The sequence below is a fragment of the Gymnoscopelus braueri genome (assembly GCF_963280865.1).
Source record: "Gymnoscopelus braueri genome assembly, chromosome: 18".
In the NCBI taxonomy this organism is placed as follows: domain Eukaryota; kingdom Metazoa; phylum Chordata; class Actinopteri; order Myctophiformes; family Myctophidae; genus Gymnoscopelus; species Gymnoscopelus braueri.
Genome location: NC_137618.1, coordinates 37,734,658 through 37,756,985, shown reverse-complemented (window position 1 = coordinate 37,756,985; position 22,328 = coordinate 37,734,658). Strand labels below are relative to the sequence as shown.

The 22,328-nt window shown below is 41.4% G+C and overlaps 1 protein-coding gene across 1 annotated transcript in view; it reads left to right on the top strand.

The window, feature by feature from the left end:
• Positions 1 to 22,328, top strand: part of pdia5 (protein disulfide isomerase family A, member 5) — a gene marked incomplete at its 5' end in the record, with an annotated part of 112,361 nt that overhangs the window by 50,170 nt on the left and 39,863 nt on the right. Inside the window, 6 exons of the mRNA XM_080412224.1 lie at positions 4,506 to 4,593; positions 13,019 to 13,102; positions 13,259 to 13,304; positions 13,741 to 13,833; positions 18,965 to 19,025; positions 19,657 to 19,724. Coding sequence (XP_080268350.1) covers positions 4,506 to 4,593; positions 13,019 to 13,102; positions 13,259 to 13,304; positions 13,741 to 13,833; positions 18,965 to 19,025; positions 19,657 to 19,724 — 440 coding nt within the window. The remainder of the gene's footprint in view (positions 1 to 4,505; positions 4,594 to 13,018; positions 13,103 to 13,258; positions 13,305 to 13,740; positions 13,834 to 18,964; positions 19,026 to 19,656; positions 19,725 to 22,328) is intronic.

Genomic DNA, 22,328 nt, shown 5'->3' with positions numbered 1-22,328 from the left:
TGTAAAAATTGAGGGGAATCAGGCCCGCAAGGCCCGGAGCAGTCAAATCGAGTCGTAAACCAGCGGTCCCTCACGGCCATTAGCGAAATCACCCCCCTTGAATTTAACCCATTTAGACCGGGGAAGAATCTGTGTCATTTTTAGATTTCTTTGGCTATTCAAAAATAGCAGATATACAAGCTCATAGCGCGGCACCGAGTGCCGCGCTATGAGCTTGTAGATCTGCTATTTTTTGGGCGGTGAAACCGCCCCTATAAGTGAGATTTGGAAAAATGTACATTTTCCTGCGCTGTGATCTGGGCCCAGGAAATTTGTAGAATTATCCTGCGCTGTGATTGGCCAATCACAGTCTATTCAGGACTGTGATTGGCCAGTGTCACATGACACATGTGCATAGCCCTATATAAGGCAACCATAACTTGAAAAAAAGTTTTTCAAGTTATGGTTTCGTCCATCATAAAGAGTGTTTCAATAAATGTATTTATCTTTTGTACATGATTGGTTGACTCCATTCAGTATTGTGATTAGCTAGCAAGACACCGCCCACTTCACACAGGGTGTGATTTCTTTATTGATTGTGAAAATATGTGCAAATCTTGAATGTGTATATATATATACATTTTTAACTCAAATCTTTGCTTTTGGGGGTCCCTGGAACACAATATTTTCAGATGGGGGTCCGCGGCCAAATACAGTATAATTTTGGGGGTCCTTGACATCTAAAAGTTTGAGAACCACTGATATAGATATATATACATATATAGCAACAAAAGAAAAAAAGAAACTGCTAGGATTTAGAAGACATTTGTAGAATCCCCAGAAGCAAAGATTTGAGTTAAAAATGTTTGCTTTAAAAAAATATATATTCAAAGATTTGCAGAAATGTTCACAATTTTTCAAAAATACAAGCTCATAGCTATGAGCTTGTAGATCTGCTATTTTTTTGAATGGCCAAAGAAATCTAAAAATGACACACAGATGCGTTCCCGGTCTAAACGGGTTAATTCCATTTTCATTTGCATATTTCATGCTCGTGGAGAGAGGAGGGAGACTGACTGTACTCAGCACAGGCCCGTAGGAGGACTGAGCAGTGGTGGAAAAAAGTACTCGAATGTTTTACCTAAGTAAAAGTATTAATACTGCAATGTAGAAGTACTCCGTAACAAGTAAAAGTCCGGAATTCAAAATTTACTTCAGTAAAAGTACAAAAGTATTGGTATCAAAATGTACTTAAAGTACCAAAAGTAAAATACCAAAATGTTTGAAAATAGCAGATCTACAAGCTCACAACGCGTCGCATGTGAGCTTGTAGATCGGCTATTTTCAAACAGCCTAGGTATAAAAATAGGGCTTAAGTGGTTAATGTATGTTTTATAATGTTATCATTTATCTGCAAAGTAACTAGTAACTAAAGTTTTCAAATAATTGTAGTGGAGTAAAAGTATAATATTTGGGATGTAGTGGAGTAAAAGTATTGGAAATTGTAAATACTCAAGTAAAGTACAAATACCTCAAAATTGTACTTAAGTAAATGTATTCAGTTACTTTCCACCACTGGGGACTGAGAGGCACGCGGCGTAGCTTACTTTTCCCTTCCCTTCCATCAATAAACAAACCCCACCACTGCCCCTCAATAAGCTGCGAAAGGGCCCACAGCCAGCAGATTTATTTGTTTCATAATTCATGGCCCATTTCAGCCCAGTGTTAGGTCATTGGATAAGGCTTTCCACGTATCGAGCGCAATCTGATGATTGATTGGTTGCAGGCTGCGGCGTTGTGTAGCGTTCACTCCTCCAGAGAGAGAGAGGCCAGAGGTCCCCCCCCTCCCCCCCTCCTCCCCTCCTCCCCCCTACTTCACTCATGTACGTTTTCCGGCTGCACGCTTTAACCCCATTCAAGCCGGGAACGCATCTGTGTCAAAAAAAAATAATGCAAATCAATATATATATATATTTTTTTTAAAGCGAACATTTTTAACTCAAATCTTTGCTTCTTGGGGTCCCCTGGAACAAAACATTTTGAGATGGGGGGGGGGGTCCACGGCCAAATACTGTACATAACAAAAATGTTGCTATATCAGTGGTGCTCCAACTTTTTCATGTCAAGGACCCCCAAAATTATTTGTATTTGGCCGCGGACCCCCATCTCAAAATACTTCCTACTAATGTTCCCGGGACCCCCAGAAAAAAAGATTGGAGTTAAAAATGTTCGCTTTAAAAATATATATTCAAAGATTTGCAAAAAAAATCGAGAATTTGCACACAAAAAATCGCAGATCTACAAGCTCATAGTGCGGCACTCGGTGCCGCGCTATGAGCTTGTATATCTGCTTATATGCTTTCTTTGGCTTGAATAGCAAAAGAAATCTAAAATGACACAGATGCTTTCCCGGTCTTAATGGGTTAATTTCCTGCTGTCCGACCTTCTATATGACCCCACCCCCCCCTCGTCTCTCAAGTTGGTTCCCCCCGTCCTCCAACTGGTAAAGCGTCCAATCAGTTCTGCTCCAACCTTTCATTTCGATCCCCATCTCCTGAGTCTGACCTGTCTGTCTGTCTGTCAGTCAGTCTGTTATTTACCTGTTGGATTTAGCTCCGGTTATTGTCCCTCAAATGCCCCCAATCGACCCATCAGAAAATGTCCTCCAGAGCATCCCGAAGTACATGTGGATATCTGATTCCAGTAGGACTGTTGAATTGATATTCGAATATCGAATATTCCTCGAATATGGGGAAAATAAGTATATTCGAATATGAAAATTAATATTCGAATATTAATATTTATTTATTTTATTTTATGTTTATTTGACAGGGACAATACAAAAAACAATGTATCAAGTTATAAAAACAAACAAAGTATATGTTTTATTGGATCCGAGCACTCGATACATTTTTTTTTCTTCGTCTTTCTGTAATTTTTTTCCCCAAAAAATATATTTTTTTTTGAAAAAATAAATACATATTTTTTTATAATAATAATAATAATATTCGAACATCTGCCAATTTTTAAGACCAATATTCGAATACCATTTCTGCGGAAAGTTGACAGCCCTAGATTCCAGTGGCAGATGTTTTTATTACCTGGCGTGAGGCAGGAACCCCGAGAGGCATCGCGATGCCCCAAATCTAAATATAGCCCTAACCTTCGGGGCAAGCAATATCAGGAGGAGCAATCATTGCTCTCTATGAATTGCATAAAATGAATGAGATTCGGGGTTGGGGGGGGGGCATATAAAAGTGATGCATTGCATTGCTCAAGGACTAGAATATTACACCATATTGTCTTCCTCGCAGGAATCCACTTTGTTTGCAATTTCTCAACACTTTCGGTAATATTGCCCTGTATTGTTCTAGCTGGTACAGTTTATTGGGGAGCGAGCGGAGCCTTGCTCATGTGCACGGCTCCCTCCCACAGCAGAGGAGGTGATTGTGCAACCGGGTTATAATAATTTCTCTCTGAACCAAGAGATTGTTGTTTTTTTAAGGTGTGTTTCGGGAGAAATAAAGCAAATAGCGGTGTTGCAGATAAAAACTAACTGAACTAAACTAATGTGCCGACTGTGTCGGATGAAAAGTGTCTATTGTGCGATGTGCGTCACTGTACACCAAAAAAGTTAGCCAGACTCGGCAATCATTTAATCTTTGTATCACCACCACCAACCCCCCACCTCCCCTCCCCAGTCCAGTGTATTGTGAGACGTTGAAAGCAGATGTAACCCTATAGCCCCCCTCTACGAACTCATCCAGTAACGGGAATTAGAAGAGCAAGGTACCACCGTCCGCCCCCCCTCCAGTGGTGGAAAAAGTATTCAAATCTTTTACTTAAGTGAAAGTATCAATATTGCAATTTAGACGTACTCAGTTACAAGTAAAAGTCCGGAATTCAAAATTTACTAAATTTAAATTTACTATTGGTATCCAAATGTACTTAAAGTACTAAAATGTTTGAAAATAGCAGATCTACAAGCTCACAATGCGTCGCTTGTAGATCGGCTATTTTCAAATAGCCTATGTATAAAATAGGGCTAAAGTGGTTAATGTATATTTTATAACGTAATAATTTATATCTGCAAAGTAACTAGTAACTAAAGTTTTCAAATAATTGTAGTGGAGTAAAAGTACAATATTTGCCTCTGAGATGTAAAAGTAGAAGTAAAAGTTTTGGAAATTGGAAATACTCAAGTAAAGTACAAATACCATAAAATTGTACTTAAGTACAGTACTTGAGTACATGTAGTTAGTTACTTTCCACCACTGCCACCGTCCGCCCCCCCCCCCCCCCCCTCTAACCCAATGATGCCCTTCTCTGTCACCAGGTTTTTCTAGCAAGCTATTGAACACCATCGTAACTCAATTCCTCATCCCTTTTTTCTCTCGACCTGTGTGTGTTTGATGTTGACAGTGCTCTCTGTGTGTGTGTCTGGGATGGGGCTACTGAATGGTTTGGGGGTTCTTTTTTGGGTTATGGAGACTGATGACAGCATGTTCTCTTTCCTGTCTGTTTAGCTTCGTCCGGGGACTCCCAGCTAAAGCTGCTGTCAGATGTGGCTCAGACGGTGAAGGGACAAGGGACCATCGCGTGGGTGAACTGTGGGTAAGTACCAGGCAGAATGCTTAAATCAAAGGGTAAAAAAAAACAGAAAATCCTGTAATGTTACTTCTTCCCCTCCATCGTGCCCACAAGAGTTCCTATCTTCGAAGCATCAAACTCTCCACCGTGCCATGCGTTTCGTGTCGAGGGTTATAATATCAGAGTAAATTCTCCCCCCCAAGAATTCTTCTTGCCAATGCAATTTATAAGGCATTTAAACGGCCTCGTTCCGCCACTGCTTTGGTAGCGAGCGTGCCAGCGATGGTTTGACAGGCACCCGCTCATTTATGGAAGCTATTGAAATCCTGCCTCTGTTTGTGTCATATCGCGCCAATCATTCGTAGCGTTCCCGTTCGCTGCGCTTTCAATCAGTGTCAGGGCAGTATCCTCATGTCACAATGAAGTTCTCATTAACCCATTGAGACCTGGAACGCATCTGTGTCACTTTTTGATTTGAGCAAAAAAAAAAAGCATTATTTTACACTTTGGCTATTCAAAAATAGCAGATATACAAGCTCGCGCTACGAGCTTGTAGATCTGCTATTTTTGAAAAATCGTGAAAATGTGTGAAAATCTTTGAATATATATTGTTTAAAGCGAACATTTTTAACTCTATTCTTTGCTTCTGGGGGTCCCTGAAACAAAATATTTTGAGATGGGGGTCGGCGGCCAAATACATATCGTTTTGGGGGTCCTTGACATGACAAAGTTTGAGAACCACTGATATAGCAAACCTCCGTTTTTTTCAGAATACTGTTTGGATTTAGAAGACATTTTGTAGAATCGGCTTCAGGCCTTAAAGGGTTAAATGTTGTGTTGAGTCTCTCTATCATCTGATTGGCTTTGGCAGTGCGAATTGGGTGCGGTGTGGTTGCGGGGTGGGGGACTATACCTTGTTTTGTCTGACTCTGAGCCTGTGTGTTGTCTGGGTGCGTGTGTTTGTGTTTTATGACAGACACCGCGTCGTAAAGCATCAGTGAGCTGCATTGGGGAAAAAACCCCTGTGTCTCCAGTCTTACAAATCTGTCTCTAAGAAGCCAGTACAATGGAGCTGTCAGATCTTGAGTGTTTACATTGTGCAGGGGAGTTGCTCCCGTCCCAGAGGAATTGTTTTTCCCTAAACACAACTATCTATTTTGCTCTCTCTGGTGATCCGACTTCTGTTCTGTCGTTGTTTTTCGCCCATTTCCTAGTGTTCAGGTATCCCGGGGTGTTTCAAATGTATTTCTTTTCATACCTGTCAGCCCATATCAGCCACTTTGAACCATCTCCCTCACCCAGAGAGGAAAGAAAATCCTTGCAGGAAGCTGTAAAAGAAGAAGAAATAAATATCTATCTCCCCTCTTAGACACCTCACACTGGAAGCCTCTCTTAAGCTTGTCAAAGATGGAAGGCCTGATGGACAAGAGGAGGGAATTTTAATCTAAAGGGGGAAGTAAACGACTGAACACGTTGTCATGTTTGTTTTTGTCAAAGACAAAGTGTACTTTTTTCCCTCAGCTCTTCCCCTTTCATTTTGCCTCGTCTTTCATCTGGTTTCTGTTTTGGCCGGGCATATGTCTACCACTACTCTGCCCCCCCCCCCCACCCCATCCTTCCGTACGTATTAACCCATTAAGACCGGGAACGCGTCTGTGTCACTTTTAGATTTGAGCTAATAAAAGCATTATTTTACACTTTGGCTATTAAAAAAATAGCAGATATACAAGCTCATAGTGCGGCACCGAGTGCCGCGCTACGAGCTTGTAGATCTGCTATTTTCTGAAAAATTGAGAAGATGTGTGCCAATTAATATATTTATTTTTTCGAACATTTTTCTCAAATCTTTGCTTCTGGGGGGTCCCTGGAACAAAATATTTTGAGATGGGGGTCGGCGGCCAAATACATACCATTTTGGGGGTCCTTGACATGAAAAAGTTTTAAAACCACTGATATAGAAACATACGTTTTTCAGAAAACCGTCAGGATTTAGAAGACATTTTGCCGAATCGGAACCTCAGGCCTCAATGGGTTAAGTGTAGGTGTTAGTGTGTTGGTGTGGGGAGAGTCATCCGAGGCTATGAACGGTACTCGGTGCCAGCGTCCTCGCAGGGGGTGAGAGAGTGAGCCAGGTTCACCACGGCAGGACGCGGTGGTCCCGTGCCAGCCCCTCCGTGGCGAAGTGCTGTGGTTTTCTGGCGTGCTCCTTTGCCACCTTTTTCACGTGGACGGGCTCCAAAAGCAGAAGCCCCCGCAAGCTGAGAGCTTGCGGTGGATGGAGAGAGAGAGAGAGCGAGAGAGGGAGGGGAGAAGAGCAGAGCATGGATCACAGCGTGAGAATGGCCATTCCTGCCAGGGAACAGGGCCAGCTGGGGGCCAGGATGGCACACTTTGAGCAGATGACAGGGACCTGAGCTCTGGCCAACTTGGGAACCACCGGGGGAATGGGTGAGGTCATACAGGAAGAGAGACAGCGGACATGATGCTTGGGGCCAAGCAGGCTACAGTGCGCTCATGCCTCTGGAAACATGTTTTTATGGTGCGGCACAGCACTTAGAAATGTCAAGAGCGCTTGGTAAGGAAGAGTTGAACTTGCAACCTTTTTGGATAGGCATAGTAACCGGGTGTGACCCTGTGTTGTTCAATAGACCACGGCAACATTGCAGGCACTGTATTTTTTTACGGAACCCTGGACTAAACTCTATCCCTTACTGCGCTTTAAATCCGCTCCTAATCCCTTAGAAAAGCCACTCAATTGAATTTTTATACAAATTGCTGGCAACAACTTTTTCTCTCAATGTGACATCATTGGCTTGTTTTTTGGCTCACTGAGCGAGAGGGGCTGCTCTCTGTCAAATTCCATCCTTCCTCCGCCTGTCCAGAACATGGTGTCTGTCTTCAATCAGCACTCGGGTGAACAATAGTTTTCTATTGGCCCTGTGCTGCTGATGGGTCAGCTGATGAAAGCTGTGTTGAGTCCAACAAGCCTTTTGTTTTTAATCCCTTTTAGTCTCCTCACCTGTTTGTTAGATTTCTGTCGCTCCCTCTAAGACCTGGAACGCATCTGTGTCATTTTTAGATTTCTTTGGGCTATTCAAAAATAGCAGATCTACAAGCTCATAGCGCGGCACCGAGTGCCGCGCTACGAGCTTGTAGATCTGCTATTTTTCAGAAAAATCGTGAAAATGTGTGCAAATCTTTGAATATATATATTTCTTTAAAGCGAACACTTGTAACTCAAATCTTTGCTTCTGGGGGTCCCTGTAACTAGATATTTCTTGACATGAAAAAGGGTTGAGAACCACTGCAACATTATAGCAACATAAGTGTTTCAGAAAACTGTTAGGATTTATAAGACATTTTGTAGAATCCCCCCCCCCATGCACTGCAAAGGGGTGGTGACTCACCCTATGACGTCCTCCCCATGCTAACTGGAATACATTAACACCCACTGTGATGGGAAGTAGCGTCAGTTCTCACCGTGGGCAGGCCTCTGATTACTGTAGATCGTGAATCTCCATTTCTATTCTCCCAGCTTCTGGACAGACTGAACTGGAGTGTGTGTGTGTGTGTGTGTGTCACTGCGGTGACTGCTCAGAGAACGGACCTGCCCATTCTCTCTCTGTGACAGAGGACTGTTACTCCATTGGTTGACTTATACAACTGGCAGTGACTAGGTTTTAAAGATTTATATTTTTGGCATTTTCATCCTTTTTATATATCTTGACAGAGTGTAGAGAGACCGGAAACCAAGGGCAGACAAAGAGGAGAGACGTGAGAGACAGGACGGTCTCAAAAGACAAAGAAAGTAGAAATTCTAATGAAATCTTGGTGCGCTGTGCACTGTCTGTGTGTCTCTGAGTCTGTGTGTATCTGCGACCGGGCATGCTCAAACATTCGGTGCGCGGCCCCCGCCGGGGCGGCTTGGAGCGGCAGGCGGTCCTCGCTCTGAGTAGCACTCCAACCTTTTTATAAACCAGCTCCGCGCTCACGTCAAAATCGCGTCACTCCGCTCGCGCTCCGCTTCGCTCACATGCTCTGCAAGGCGCATAAATGGTGCACCAACTGGCTGATCCACCAGGCACTCTGGGACTAGGTTGTCTCGAAATGCTCCATCTACTTGTACCAAACTTCTATGTACACTGAGTCACAGGCCCTCTTTACTAATGCGTACCAGTCATCAGTCAAGTACATGTACTCAAGTACAATTTGGTGGTATTTCTTACTTTACTGGAGTATTCTCAATTTTCAATACTTTTACCTCTACTCCACTACATCTCAGAGACAAATATTGTACTTTTTACTCCACTACAATTATTTGAAAACTTTAGTTACTTTGAAGATTTTGAATATTATTACAAAACATACATTAACCACTTCAGCCCTATATAGACTTTGGCTATTTGAAAATAGCCGATCTACAAGCTCAGAACGCGTCGCAAGCGACGCGTTCTGAGCTTGTAGATCTGCTATTTTCAAAATATTTTTATACATGACGAACTTGTGAAATGGGACATTCTGCATAATGAGTACTTTTACTTTTGGTACTTGCCGATACTTTTGTGCTCTTACTCAAGTACATTTTGAACACCTTTTACTTGTAACAAGAGTATTTCTACATTGAGGTATTGATACTTTTACTTAAAGGGATTCTAGGTAACTTTAAGCCTAAATTTAAAAATATTTATATATATATATTTTGTATTTTTTCCCCTCTATCAGCCACTATATAATGATGCTGGGGTGTTTTCCTGCATTGAAACACAGTCCTCTTTCTGAAATCCGTATTTTCCCTACTATTTATGTTTTGACATCCGGGTATCCGGGACGTAAATGAAACGCACGCATGTGCGCGTCCGTGTGCGTCTGTGCGCGTCCGGCGAGTTCGAGTGAAACTGAATGGAACCGAGTGCAGCCGACAAACGGCAACCGATGGAACGGTAGCCATTGTTTTTTCTGCAGTGTTTTTACTTTCGGTTTTAAAACTTTAAAACGCTCTCAAACTTATTTTTTGAGGCACGGAATTAACTTTTAAGATAGCGTTTGGATAGAATTTAGTTGTTTAACTTCATATATGTGGTCAATTAATCATGACAGAGCCTATTTAAAAATACAAATTCAGAGAACCGGCAGGGTGCAGTGACACGCATTGTATCCGAATAAAGCAACTTATATTTCGGCATGGCCCGTTCAGAAGTCCTCCCTGCGTCATCCCCTGGTGGTCGGGGAAACAAACTGCTGATGAGGAGGGGGGAGTGGAGGGGCGGTGTTTGACAACGGTTTTATTTATTTTTTGATCTCTGAAGTTGCCTAGAATCCCTTTAAGTAAAAAAATTCAGTACTTCTTCCACCACGGACACTGAGTCACAGGCCCTGTTTACTAATGTGTACCAGGCAGTCTTACAACTTACAATTTAGGCATTTAACAGGCGCTCTCATCCTCATCCAGAGCCACTTGCAAAAATGCAAAGTCAGAGTAATTGCCTTAAACATTTGTCACAGCATTATGTGCTTGTGAATTGACATTGCAGAGACATTCAAAATGCATTATGCATGCATGAATATTTCATTTCTCAAAGTAGGGTGGGAGACTAGACGGGGACAGCGCAGCACAACTCGGTTCATTGATAAAACACTTTGGAGTAAGCAGTTTTCATATTTGATGTCTACCAAAGAAGAAAACCTACATACAGTACATTCATATTGTGGGATTTTGCCACTTTTCCTCATTTGCGTTTCAAAGCTCAGGTCATTGGACATTTTGAGCATGCTTTAGTAGTCTGTTCAAAAGTCCAAACCTTTTATACCTTTTTATTAAAGTAAAAGTGTGTTCACAGTTCATACCAGCTGCAAATAGATTTTTTTTCTCCACACGGCACCATTACATACAAAGTCAATGCAAAGTCGATAATAGAAGCATGTTTGCACATGGTGGGCGCGAATTACGCATATCAAAATCTACTTCTACGTCTGATGTCTGACGTCTGAACACACCTTAGAGTGTGACATTAGATCTGCACATGTTCTGACTGAGTTAACAACATGGGTATCTATCTTCTATCAATAACTACAGGTGTACAATCCATCTCCATTGAATATGTGCATGATATTGCCAATGAATATAGGAATGGATATAAAGTATGTGAAGACTATCGACAGTGAATATTGAGACTGATAAACAGTATCAGCCTTCAACAGTGGGTATCTGAATAATATAAGGTCAGTCTTTCAACAGTGAAAATGAATTAATATGAGTATAGGTACCGTCTATCCACGATAAATGTGAGTGAAAATGTGAGTGAATATAAGTAAGTCTCACATCTCACATATTATCCTTAACCCAACAAGCTCGTAGCGTGGCACTCGGTGCCGCGCTATGAGCTTGTATATCTGCTATTTTTGAATAGCCAAAGTGTAAAATAATGCTTTTTTTAGCTCAAATCTAAAAATGACACAGATGCGTTCCAGGTCTTAAAGGGTTTAACAGGCACCTGTCACAGGTCTGTAAGTGTACATCCCAGTGAGCCCGTCCGTGTGCAGGAGTGTGTGTAGGAGAGAGTAATCCCAAAGAAACAGAACAGACTCTGTAGGACTTATAGTGCATAGTCTGTCTGCTCGGCCCCTTCGTCACCCGTGACAACGTGTCAAGGTGCCAGAGGTAGCAAACAGGTTTTTTTAATATATATCAGGTGACTGCCTCTCGTCTCCCAGATAGGAAGTGTCGGGGTCACATCTGCTCCCCGAGTACCCCTTACCTGGTGCCATCTGCCTCCATGAGTCAGCACAATGTGGGTTCGGGCACAAGAAAGGCATTAAGCTACCTGGAACGCTTGTCTGTCTCTGTCACACTACCTGTATGGAGACACACACGTTCACTGTGCTCGCTAGATAATGTCGAACATACAGAACACTAATAACCTGTCCTTTCTCTTGAAGGGCAGTGCGGGCGGCGGGTGTGCTTGGCTTGCCACTGCTCCCACTATAATTCAATTCCATCTATTTAACCCTTTAAGACCGGGAGAAGCATCTGTGTAATTTTTTTTATTTGACCTAAAAAAGCATTATTTTACACTTTGGGCTATTCAAAAATGCCGAGTGCCGCGCTATGAGCTTGTAGATCTGCTATTTTTGAAAAATCGTGAAAATGTGTGCAAATCTTTGAATATATATATTTTGAAAGCTAACATTTTTAACTAAAATCTTTGCCCTGGAACAAAATATTTTGAGATGGGGGTCCGCGGCCAAATACATATAATTTTGCGGGTCCTTGACATGAAAAAGATTGAGCACCACTGATATAGAAACATGCGTTTTTCAGAATACTGTTGGGATTTAGGAGACATGCAGAATCGGCTTCAGGTCTTAATGGGTTAAATTTCTATTAGCGTAGGGGCTTAGTTCTCTGGCAAGGCTCTCTTTGTCGTTCTCTCTTTCTTCCTAGGCTCTCTCTGTTTATCTCTCACGCTGTCTCTTTCTTGTCTTGTTTTTCCTAAAGCAATGCATAGTTCCCTGGCTCATTAGTATTATTATTGGACGGAGAGAGAGACGGAGGAGGTTATAATCGTTGATAGTGCCTCACCACAGGAAGTGTGAATGTGTGTGGGTGGTTCGATATCGGTCTCAGTATGCGGAATTAGGCCTTTTTTTCTTACCACTTAAAACATTATATACTTTCTTAAGGCGTCTATACAAGGTCCCATCCTCCCCCCCCCTCTACACTAAATATAAGCAGATAATAGCAGAGCTACAAGCTCGCAGCGTGCTGCGGTGCGACACCAAATTCTCACCCAATGTCCACAGAACAGATACGCTAGGGTTCAAATACAGCTGAGGATTTGCCTACACGGACACAGTCTCTGCTGTACAGTTTGCTGTCAGCATGACGGAGTGAGCACTTTGCGTGTTAAAATACTGTACGAGCAACTAATCCATTAAGACCTGGACCGCATCTGTGTCACTTTTTGATTTGAGCTAAAAAGCATTATTTTACACTTTGGCTATTCAAAAATAGCAGATATTCGGTGCCGCGCTACGAGCTTGTAGATCTGCTATTTTTTTTTATCGTGAAAGTGTGCAAATCTTTGAATATATATTGTTTTAAAGCAAACATTTTGAACTCAAATCTTCGCTTTCTGGGGGTCCCTGGAACAAAATATGTTGAGATGGGGGTCCGCGGCCAAATACATATAATTTTGGGGGTCCTTGACATGAAAAAGTTTGAGCACCACTGATATAGAAACATAAGTTTTTTTCAGAAAACTGTTTTGAAGTTGATGTAGAAGACATTTTTGTAGAATCGGAACCTCAGGCCTTAATGGGCTAATCAAGGTCGTCTAGCCTACATCATGTCGTACATCTTATTAGCGAGACATGATGGACGGAATGTAATGCAGTCATAAGAACCCAGCCAACCCTCTGACATCTCTCTCTCTCTCTCTCATTCTGTCAGAGACGGGGAGGGTCGTAAACTCTGCAAGAAAGTGAAGGCAGACCCGGGCTCCAAAAGTGGAGGGGCGGATCTCCTGCATTACAAGTGAGTACCGTAACCAGAAAAAAGTCATCTTGCCTGTCAAACTAGTCTACTTTTCCTCCATACCTTTAACAGCCTTGACACCGACTCCCTATGCGTTCACTTACAACTGTGTTGACGCTTTGCCTATACTCCTGCATCTCTCTCTCTGTCTTGCAGAGATGGAACGTTTCACACAGAATACAACAGGCCCGCTACGTTCAAGGTAAGAGTACCTGACCCGTCCGTTCAGCCGTTATTCTCCCTCTAGTCAGTGTAATGTAAACCACTTCACAATCATTAATTGAGTCATACTTTTTTACACATTACTCATCATTGGTTACACATGAAAAGATAAAGCCCAGTGTACTTCCATCCACTGTACTACTCACTGTAGTAATTAGACTAATCCTCAAAGTGATGGGGAAGTGATTTTGATGCCTTGTGGATGAGAGAACACTTTAAGTGTATACGAGCTGCCATCTGTCAGCCCGAAGACGCACCTTCGCTGCATTGGAGGAGAGCCTTCAAGGCAACCTGTGTAAATCATCCTCACACACGCTGCTGTTTACAAGACGATGCTCTGTGGGGTTTTTTTGTGCATCTGACAAGATCTGATTAGAACGGTTTTCTTTTTGTTTCCCCCCCCCATCCTTCTCCAGTCCATGGTGGCGTTCCTAAAAGACCCCTCCGGGCCCCCGCTGTGGGAGGAGAACCTGGAGGCAAAAGACGTCGCCCACGTAGAGACGGAGAAAGTAAGTGAAACGCCCTGTTGCGGTGTAGGGGTGCAACGGTTCAGTTAGCCCATGGTGCGGTTCAGTGGTGGAAAGTAACTAAGTACATTTACTTAAGGTCTTTACTTAAGTACAATTTGAGATATTTGTACTTTACTTGAGTATTTCCAATACTTTTACTTCTACTCCACTACATCTCAGAGGCAAATATTGTACTTTTACTCCACTACAATTACTTGAAAACTTTAGTTACTAGTTACTTTTCAGATATAAATTATGATATTACAAAACAGACATTAACCACTTTAGCCCTATTTTATACATCTGCTATTTGAAAATAGCAGATCTACAAGCTCACAACGCGTCGCTTTGCGACGCGTTGTGAGCTTGTAGATCGTCTATTTTCAAACATTTTTGTACTTTTACTTTTGGTACTTTAAGTACATTTTGATGCCAATACTTCTGTACTTTTACTCAAGTAAATTTAGAATTCCGGCCTTTTACTTGTAAGAGTACTTCTACAGTGCAGTATTGATACTTTTACTTAAGTAAAACATTTGAGTACTTTTTCCACCACTGGTGCGGTTTTTGGGTCACAATTTCGGTACAGTAAAAAAAAAAATATATATATATATATAGAGAAAATACTTATAAAATGTTCTCTTTATTTTACTTATTCACAATAAAAATGTTTTTCTATTCAGACACATTCCAGTATTTTATGCCTTTCATTATTTTCAAAGAAAACATTTACCTTTATATCGCTGACTTTACTTTCATTATTATGCTCGAGGCAAAACAAATGAACCTTACGTCACATGTTCAGGGAATAGAGGGAAATGCTGTCGCAAAGAAAAACATCGCTTCAAAGTTTAGTTCACGGCAATTAAACATCGGCATTTAAGGATGTGTGCTTTTTACAACGATTACAACGAGTGTTCCTAATCTACAGCCATGGAGTACTTTGTTGGGACTGGGCTGACGGAAATAATAACTTTTAATGAGCTCCTGCCACGAGTGGAGAGGACCACAATTAATCCAATGGTGTCACCCGCCGAATATAGACTATCTACAGGCTCCCAATGTGTCGTGATGCTTGTGGATCGTTTTTCTTTTCTTGCAAAACCGAAAAACTGCGGTTCTTAACACTTCGGGTGCCAGAGGTTTATTAAAATATTATACGTTGAGTGCCGGGATTTTTTACCATTTTTGAACCTTTTTCAAGTAGTCACAAAATATTTTCAGTGATCACCGTCCTCACGGTGATCCCCTCATTACACACATAGAGGTCTCGTACAATCGGGGGAAAAAAATTAAAAACATTCGGTAATCCGTTCCATAGTTGCAGCCAGTTGAAAATAGTCAAAAATACATTGTAAAAAAAAAAGTACACAGGAGCCGAGATACAGGCTTTTGAAGTCATAAGTTAACCAGGAGGTGGATTGGAGTCTAAATCTTGTAGGAGTGATATCTCCTGGTGCTGTGAAGGAAAAAAATAAAAAAAAATAAACTTTTTTTTTTCTTTTTTTTTTTCAAAAACGTAAATATACGTTTTTGGCACTCAGAGGGTGAATTTGCAAAAACGTATATATACGTTTTTGGCACCCAATGTGTAACCCATTAACTGCCAGAGGTATTTTCATATTTTTTTAGCCAGTGCCAGAGTTTTTCATTGAAAAAATAAAAGTACTCAGGAGCCGAGATACAGAATTTTTAAGTTTTAAGTTGTCCACAAGGAAGTGGATAGGAGTCTAGATCTTCGAAAAATCATATCTCCTTGGTCTTTGGGTCAAATTGAGAAAAATAAATAAATATATATATATATATTTTTTAGGTTCACGTAGATCTACGCGATTGGCACGTGGCGGCTTTAAATAGGTTCGCGTAGATCTACGTGATTGGCAGTGAATCAGTTAAAGGCATATTGCAACGTGCAGATTCTGTGAGAGAAACAAGCAACCAGGTCTAGGAAAACCAGCCCAAAAGAAGCGACTATGGGCCACATGAGCACTTTAACATATACATCAGCTATTTGAAAATAGTAGATCTACAAGCTCACAACGCGAGCTTGTAGATCGGCTATTTTCAAATGAAATATTGCGGGGAAATTATTATAAGCAGATCTGGCAACCTTGCGTGCAGGTCGAACCGTAAGGTTCGGTTTTAAACCCGAAAACCGCTGCACCCCTAGTGCAGTGCACAGAAATGCACGCGGCTGTCTTTGGATGTGACCACCGGTTACGTCTAAATCATTAGAGGTATTCGCTGGCCTTTTGACTTCCTCTCAAGAAGGGACACATTTGGATTAGTGTGTTTGCATGGTGTGCTGTTGATAAGATGACAATGAAGTGCAGTGACGTGTCCACTTGTCCTCTCCCTTATCTCACCGAGCAGGGCTTTTTTTTTTGTTTTGTTTTTTTGTTTATAGTTTGACGCCGTCTCATTCCTTAATAATGAAACCACCCACACATAAAAGCAATACATCAGGGCTTCATCAAAGCTTCCCCAATCCCCACACTCAGACAGACAGCACTCCAGTGGTCAGGTCAGGTGGCATTCGTATCAATAACACCCACCGGCTGAGCACACAAACAGACACAGACACACACACACACACACGTGCGCACACACACGTGCACGCACACACACAATCGCACCGAAATGAGACAAAATGTTTTGAAAAGCCTGTCTAATTTAACCGACAATGCGGGTTTCTCTCCCTGCTCCTCTGCTTGTGCCTCGAGGCTGTTTTCCAAGGTGTCGACAGAAGATTGTGCTGACTATAAGTTTCAGCAAGTAGTTGAGCTCATGCAGGTTAATGATGAGGAGGAGAAACGTATCAAGTAATGGAGGAAAGAGTGCCTGCCTCCTCCTCCCCCTCCTCCTCCTGGGAGTAGGAAGAGGATGGCAGCGTCTCCCTGCTGTCCAAAGCAGAATTGTCTCTTTTTTTTTTGCTGATGTGGTGAGGTGACAGTACACAGACTATATGCTATTGCTGATAATAATGCAAAATGGTGCCTATGTCTGCTTATTTATTTTCAAGCTTTGCTGGGCAAAAAGGTATCAGAATTGAACAAATTCGGCATAAGAAATCTGGGAGGTCATTCTGTGTGATCGATAATCTCAATTGCTTCCTCGCCCTACCTATACAGTGGTGGAAGAAGTACTCGGATATTGATTGTACTTAAGTAAAAGTAGCAATACCACAATATGAAAATACTCTGTTACAAGTAAAAGGCCTGTGTTCAACATGTTACTTGAGTAAAAGTAAAAAAGTATTGGTATGAAAATATACTTAAAAGTACCAAAAGTAAAAGTACTAATGTTTGAAAATAGCAGATCTACAAGCTCACAACGCGTCGCATCGCGTCGCATGAAAACATATGAAAATATACTTAAAAGTACCAAAAGTAAAAGTACTAATGTTTGAAAATAGCAGATCTACAAGCTCACAACGCGTCGCATCGCGTCGCATGAAAACTAAAGTTTTCAAATAATTGTAGTAGAGTAAAAGTACAACATTTGCCTCTGAGATGTAGTGGAGTAGAAGTAAAAGTACTGAAAATTGGAAATACTCAAGTAAAGTAAAAAATACTTCAAAATTTTACTTGTACTAACTAAGTACATTTACTACTGAGTAAATGTACTTAGATACTTTACACCACTGCCTATATAGCTTTTGTGTGTGTGTGTGTGTGTGTGTGTGTGTGTGTGTGTGTGTGTCTGTGTGTATAAAACATTCTGTCTGTCCTCCTCAGTGCGTTGACCAATCGATCTGAAATTGCAAATGTGCATTGGCCATTGGCATACTGTATGCAGGGAGTGAGGATGCCAATTCTTCACTTTTCCCAAATTTAAGCTGTCGATTAGCATTTTTGCCACAGGCTATGGGATCCGTAGTCATGGTTCCCGCAGGCTATGGGATCTAGTGTAGTCGTGGACCCTTAAGGTCCTTACACACCGGGGCGATTTTTTTCATGCGAATAATACGTTTTTTTTAAAAAACCTTATAAAGTCAATGCAAGCTTCCACACCAGTTTCGCGGAGCGAAAAAAGTGTCTTTTAATTATTCGGAACGAGTCCGAATTTTGCGTATATTCGCATATTCGCCGGTGTGTAACCGCCTTTAGCCTGGATGGATGGTGGACAAAAATGAGGGTATGGACAAGTATAAATTACATGAACGTTTTGTAAATATGAATTGACAGAATTCATTAAAAACAATTCTTAAAAAAATCTATAAACCAGTAGTGAGAGGGGAACTAAAAGATTGACTGCCATTTATGTTTCTTTATTATCTATTGGCTTTGTGTCAGTGAGATTTTATATCACTCTCTCTCTCTCACACACACACACATGCGCACGCACGTGCACACACACACACACACACACACACACACACACACCCGCACATCTTTCTTGACCTCAGTTACAGTAAGTCTCCCTCAGTCTCCTTTACACATAGCGTACTTAATCATATACTGTACCTCCCCAAAAGTGAGTGTACTTGCCTGCGACGTGTCCCTTTGTTTTACTGTACTGGAACTGGTGACACGGCACACAGTTCATATTTTCACAATCTTATTCAATTCAAGGAAATTCATCCTTCCACAAAGGAATGGTTCTTGTTCTCCTACTTTTACTTTGTGGCTGCTGCATTAACCCATTAAAGACCTGAGGCCGATTCTATAAAATGTCTGTTTCTAGAATGTTTTTGAAAAAAACGTATGTTGCTTTGTCAGTGGTTCTCAAACTCTTTCATGTCAAGGACCCCAAAATGATGATGTATTTGGCCAAGGACCCCCATCTCAAAATATTTTGTTCCAGGGACCCCCCAGAAGCAAAGATTTGAGTTACAAATGTTCGCTCGAAAAAAAATATATTCAAAGATTTGCACACATTTTTACGATTTCTCGAAAATAGCAGATCTACAAGCTCATAGCGCGGCACTCGGTGCCGCGCTATGAGCTTGCATATCTGCTATTTTTGAATAGCTAAAGTGTAGAATAATGCTTTTTTGCTCAAATCAAGAAATGACACAGATGCTTCTGCCGGTCTTAATGGGTTAAATATATTTCTCGTATTGATGGAGTCTGTCTGTCTGTCTCTCTCTCTCTCACACACCTCTCTCTCCTGTCCATCATTTTTTCAGGACTTCAGAAAGCTGCTGAAGAGGGAGGAGAGGCCGATCCTCATGATGTTCTATGCCCCCTGTGAGTCCTGCATTATCATGTGTTGGTCAATAGTTCACAGGTTGTTATTGGGAACAAGGGGCTCTCTTGTAAATATGCTTTACATGTTTTCTCACATTTTCAATGATGTTCAGTAAGAGTGTCATGAAAAGCCCTGAAAAGGCCTTTTGTTATGATGAAGGCTGCAGAGTCGGTGTTTTCTGGGGAAGCTTTCAAAAGGGTCAACAAGTTGGAACATTTTTAAATAAAAATACTTAATTCAAGCTGTTTATGTTGGGATATGGGCCAACATTTCAATAACGGTGCAACCCTAGTTTTGGAATAAAGAGGCATTGCTTTTCAGTTTTTATATGCCTTTTTCAGAATGGACAACATCATTATTCATTTTTTTTAATACAGAATGCGATCATATCGACATCAGTTATTGGCCAGAACAGCAATTCTTATATCGGACATCGATATCGTCCAGAAATGTCATATCGCCCATCCCTCCCTCACTTCAGTTACCACACAGCAAGCACATATTCATAGGAAGCCTCTCCCCCGATGGACCACAATCTTTTGTCATTTTTTGTATTGATGTGTTGTGAATGAAGGATCCACTGACATCCCCTGTAATAACTGTTATTCTCCTTGTGTTTTTGGGCGATAGGGTGTGGCGTGTGCAAGAGAATGCAGCCCATTTTTCAACAAGCAGCCACAGAGACCAAAGGAAAATACGTAAGTCGGTGAAAACGGCTCTGTTCGTAGTCCCAGGTTTTCAGAAGCTGTCATACCTTTTTTTTTGTTCCAGTTATCTTTCCCGTAGCTTTGTTTGATTGGCTCGGGGTCAGATTTGAACTGGAAACGCCTTCGCATGTATTTACCAATTCAAATCGTCTGCTGAGCTTTCCATTTTCGAATGCCTAGACATAAGTAACTCAAAGGTAATCTAATGAGTAACTTCGCAGTAATATTGTAAAGTACCCTTACTTTAAAATGATGGTTGAATTACTTAAAAATTACTAGTAATAGCCTGGTAATAACTAGTAAAATGGGGGCACGGTGGCGCAGTCGGTAGCGCTGTCGCCTCACAGCTAGAAGGTCCTGGGTTCAATTCCCGCAGGGGACGCTGTGGGCGCTGGGGGCGTGTTCTCTCCTCCGCGTCATCAGTGCCCATACCCTAGGTGGGGTTGGCGAAAGGGCCTTTCTGTGTGGAGTTTGCATGTTCTCCCCGTGTGTCCTAGGGTAGGTACCCTCACAAAAACATGCAGTAATCCTGGTCACTATACTGCCTCCCCCTGGCCAGCCGGGGCGCCTGATGGAGGGGAAAGGAACTGGTTGGAATAACGTGTTCCTTCCACGCGCTACGTCCAACCAGGGAAACTCTCCCCTGTCAGGTGATAAGAAGGTCAGTTGGCTCTCATGCATTGAAGGAGGCATGAGCTCGGCCCTGGCCTCCCTAGGTTGGCAGAGGGAAGGTAGTGCCCAGGATTACATAGACAATTGGCACTGGGTGTAAAACATAGGGGTTACAAAATCGTGGGATAAAAATTTAAGATTAAAAAATAATAATAATAATATTACTAGTAATATGCAATACATTACATTTTGAAAGTAACTTGACCTACACTTTTCATACAGCACTCGGTGCTGCGCTATGAGCTTGTATATCTGCTGTTTTTGAATAGCCAAAGTGTAAAATAATGCTTTTTTTTAAGCTCAAATCAAAAAGTTACACAGATGCGTTCCAGGTCTTAATAGGTTAATATGTTTTCATTGTTCTCATTTACTTTAAAACAGCTCGGCCCCATTCTGTTTGTTTAAACATTGGGATGATCTATCTAAGCATTATCCAGCACCTCTCCACACTACTGGAATTAAATTGTGCTTCATGTGTGTTCTGGCTTTTATAAACCCACCAGCACAATTGCAGCAGTTTATTTAAAAGCCTGCACGCTCGCCCAGCACTCTTTTTTTCTCTCTTACAACTGTTAAGTCTATTACAGTGTGGCAGGGGTATCAGATGGGCTTCTTATCCGATGCCGAGCCGCATGATTTACTTAATACTGAAAACTACAGCCACTATTATAGTCTAATCTCTTCATGGATTAACCCATTCAGACCGGGTACACGCATCTGTGTGTAATTTTTTAGATTTCTTGGGCTATTCAAAAATAGCAGATATACAAGCTCATAGCGCGGCACCGAGTGCCGCGCTATGAGCTTGTAGATCTGCTTTTTTTTTTTTTATCATGAAAATGTGTGGAAATCTTTGAATATATATATATATATATATATATATATATATATATATATATATATATATATATATATATATATATATATATATATATATATATATATATATACTCAAATCTTTGCTTCTGCGGGGTCCCTGGAACAACATGACATGAAAAAAGTTTGAGAACCACTGATATTATAGCAATATAATACTAATAAAAATAAACTGTTTTTTAGAATCCCCTAGAAGCAAAGATTTGAGTTAAAAACTAAATAAAAAAAATATATTATATTCAAAGATTTGCACAAAGTTTCACAATTTTTCAAAAAAATAGCAGATATACAAGCTCATAGCACAGCACTCTGTGCGCGGCACTCGGTGCCACGCTACGAGCTTGTATATCTGCTATTTTTGTAATAGCCAAAGGAATCAAAAAAATGACACACGTATGAGTTTCCCGGTCTTAATGGATTAAATGCCTCTTCAGACCACGTAGAGGCTATGCGCGGAGTCGCGTTCCATCCCCTGCTTCCTCCGCTCCCCGTTCTCATCGGTCACCTAAACACCTTTAAGGGTGAAACCGAAGACGCGGGAGGATTAGGTGTGTCTGCTCTGTTGCTTGCTAGACGATGAAATGATCTTTGAGCAGCACTTTGAGAGATGCAGGATGCCTCCTGGATCAAGATCGATGGCACTCGGCGTGAACCGCCTTGGAAAACAAAGTCCTCGTGTTCATAAACACCTGGCTGATGAGAGGGAGCTCAGAGTTCGATTTGCTGTGGGGGGTGGGAGGGGGTGGGGGGAGAGACCCCCTCTGGTCATTCATTTGGTGTTGCTGTTAGGGATATGGTTTATCCCTGCTTCTGTTCAGAATTAAAATACAATCCTTTTGGGAAAGGAAATATAGACTTGATATGTGTTACAATCCAACAATTTAATTAAAAAGTTATGTGAACCACAACCAGCTGGCGTCCCTATTCTGGGCAAATTTATGTCAAAACCTTTCAATTAATTGATTTATTCAAAAATAGCAGATCTACAAGCTCGTTGTTAGCTATTCTCGCTATTTGTTGACCCATTAAGACCTTAAACCGATTCTA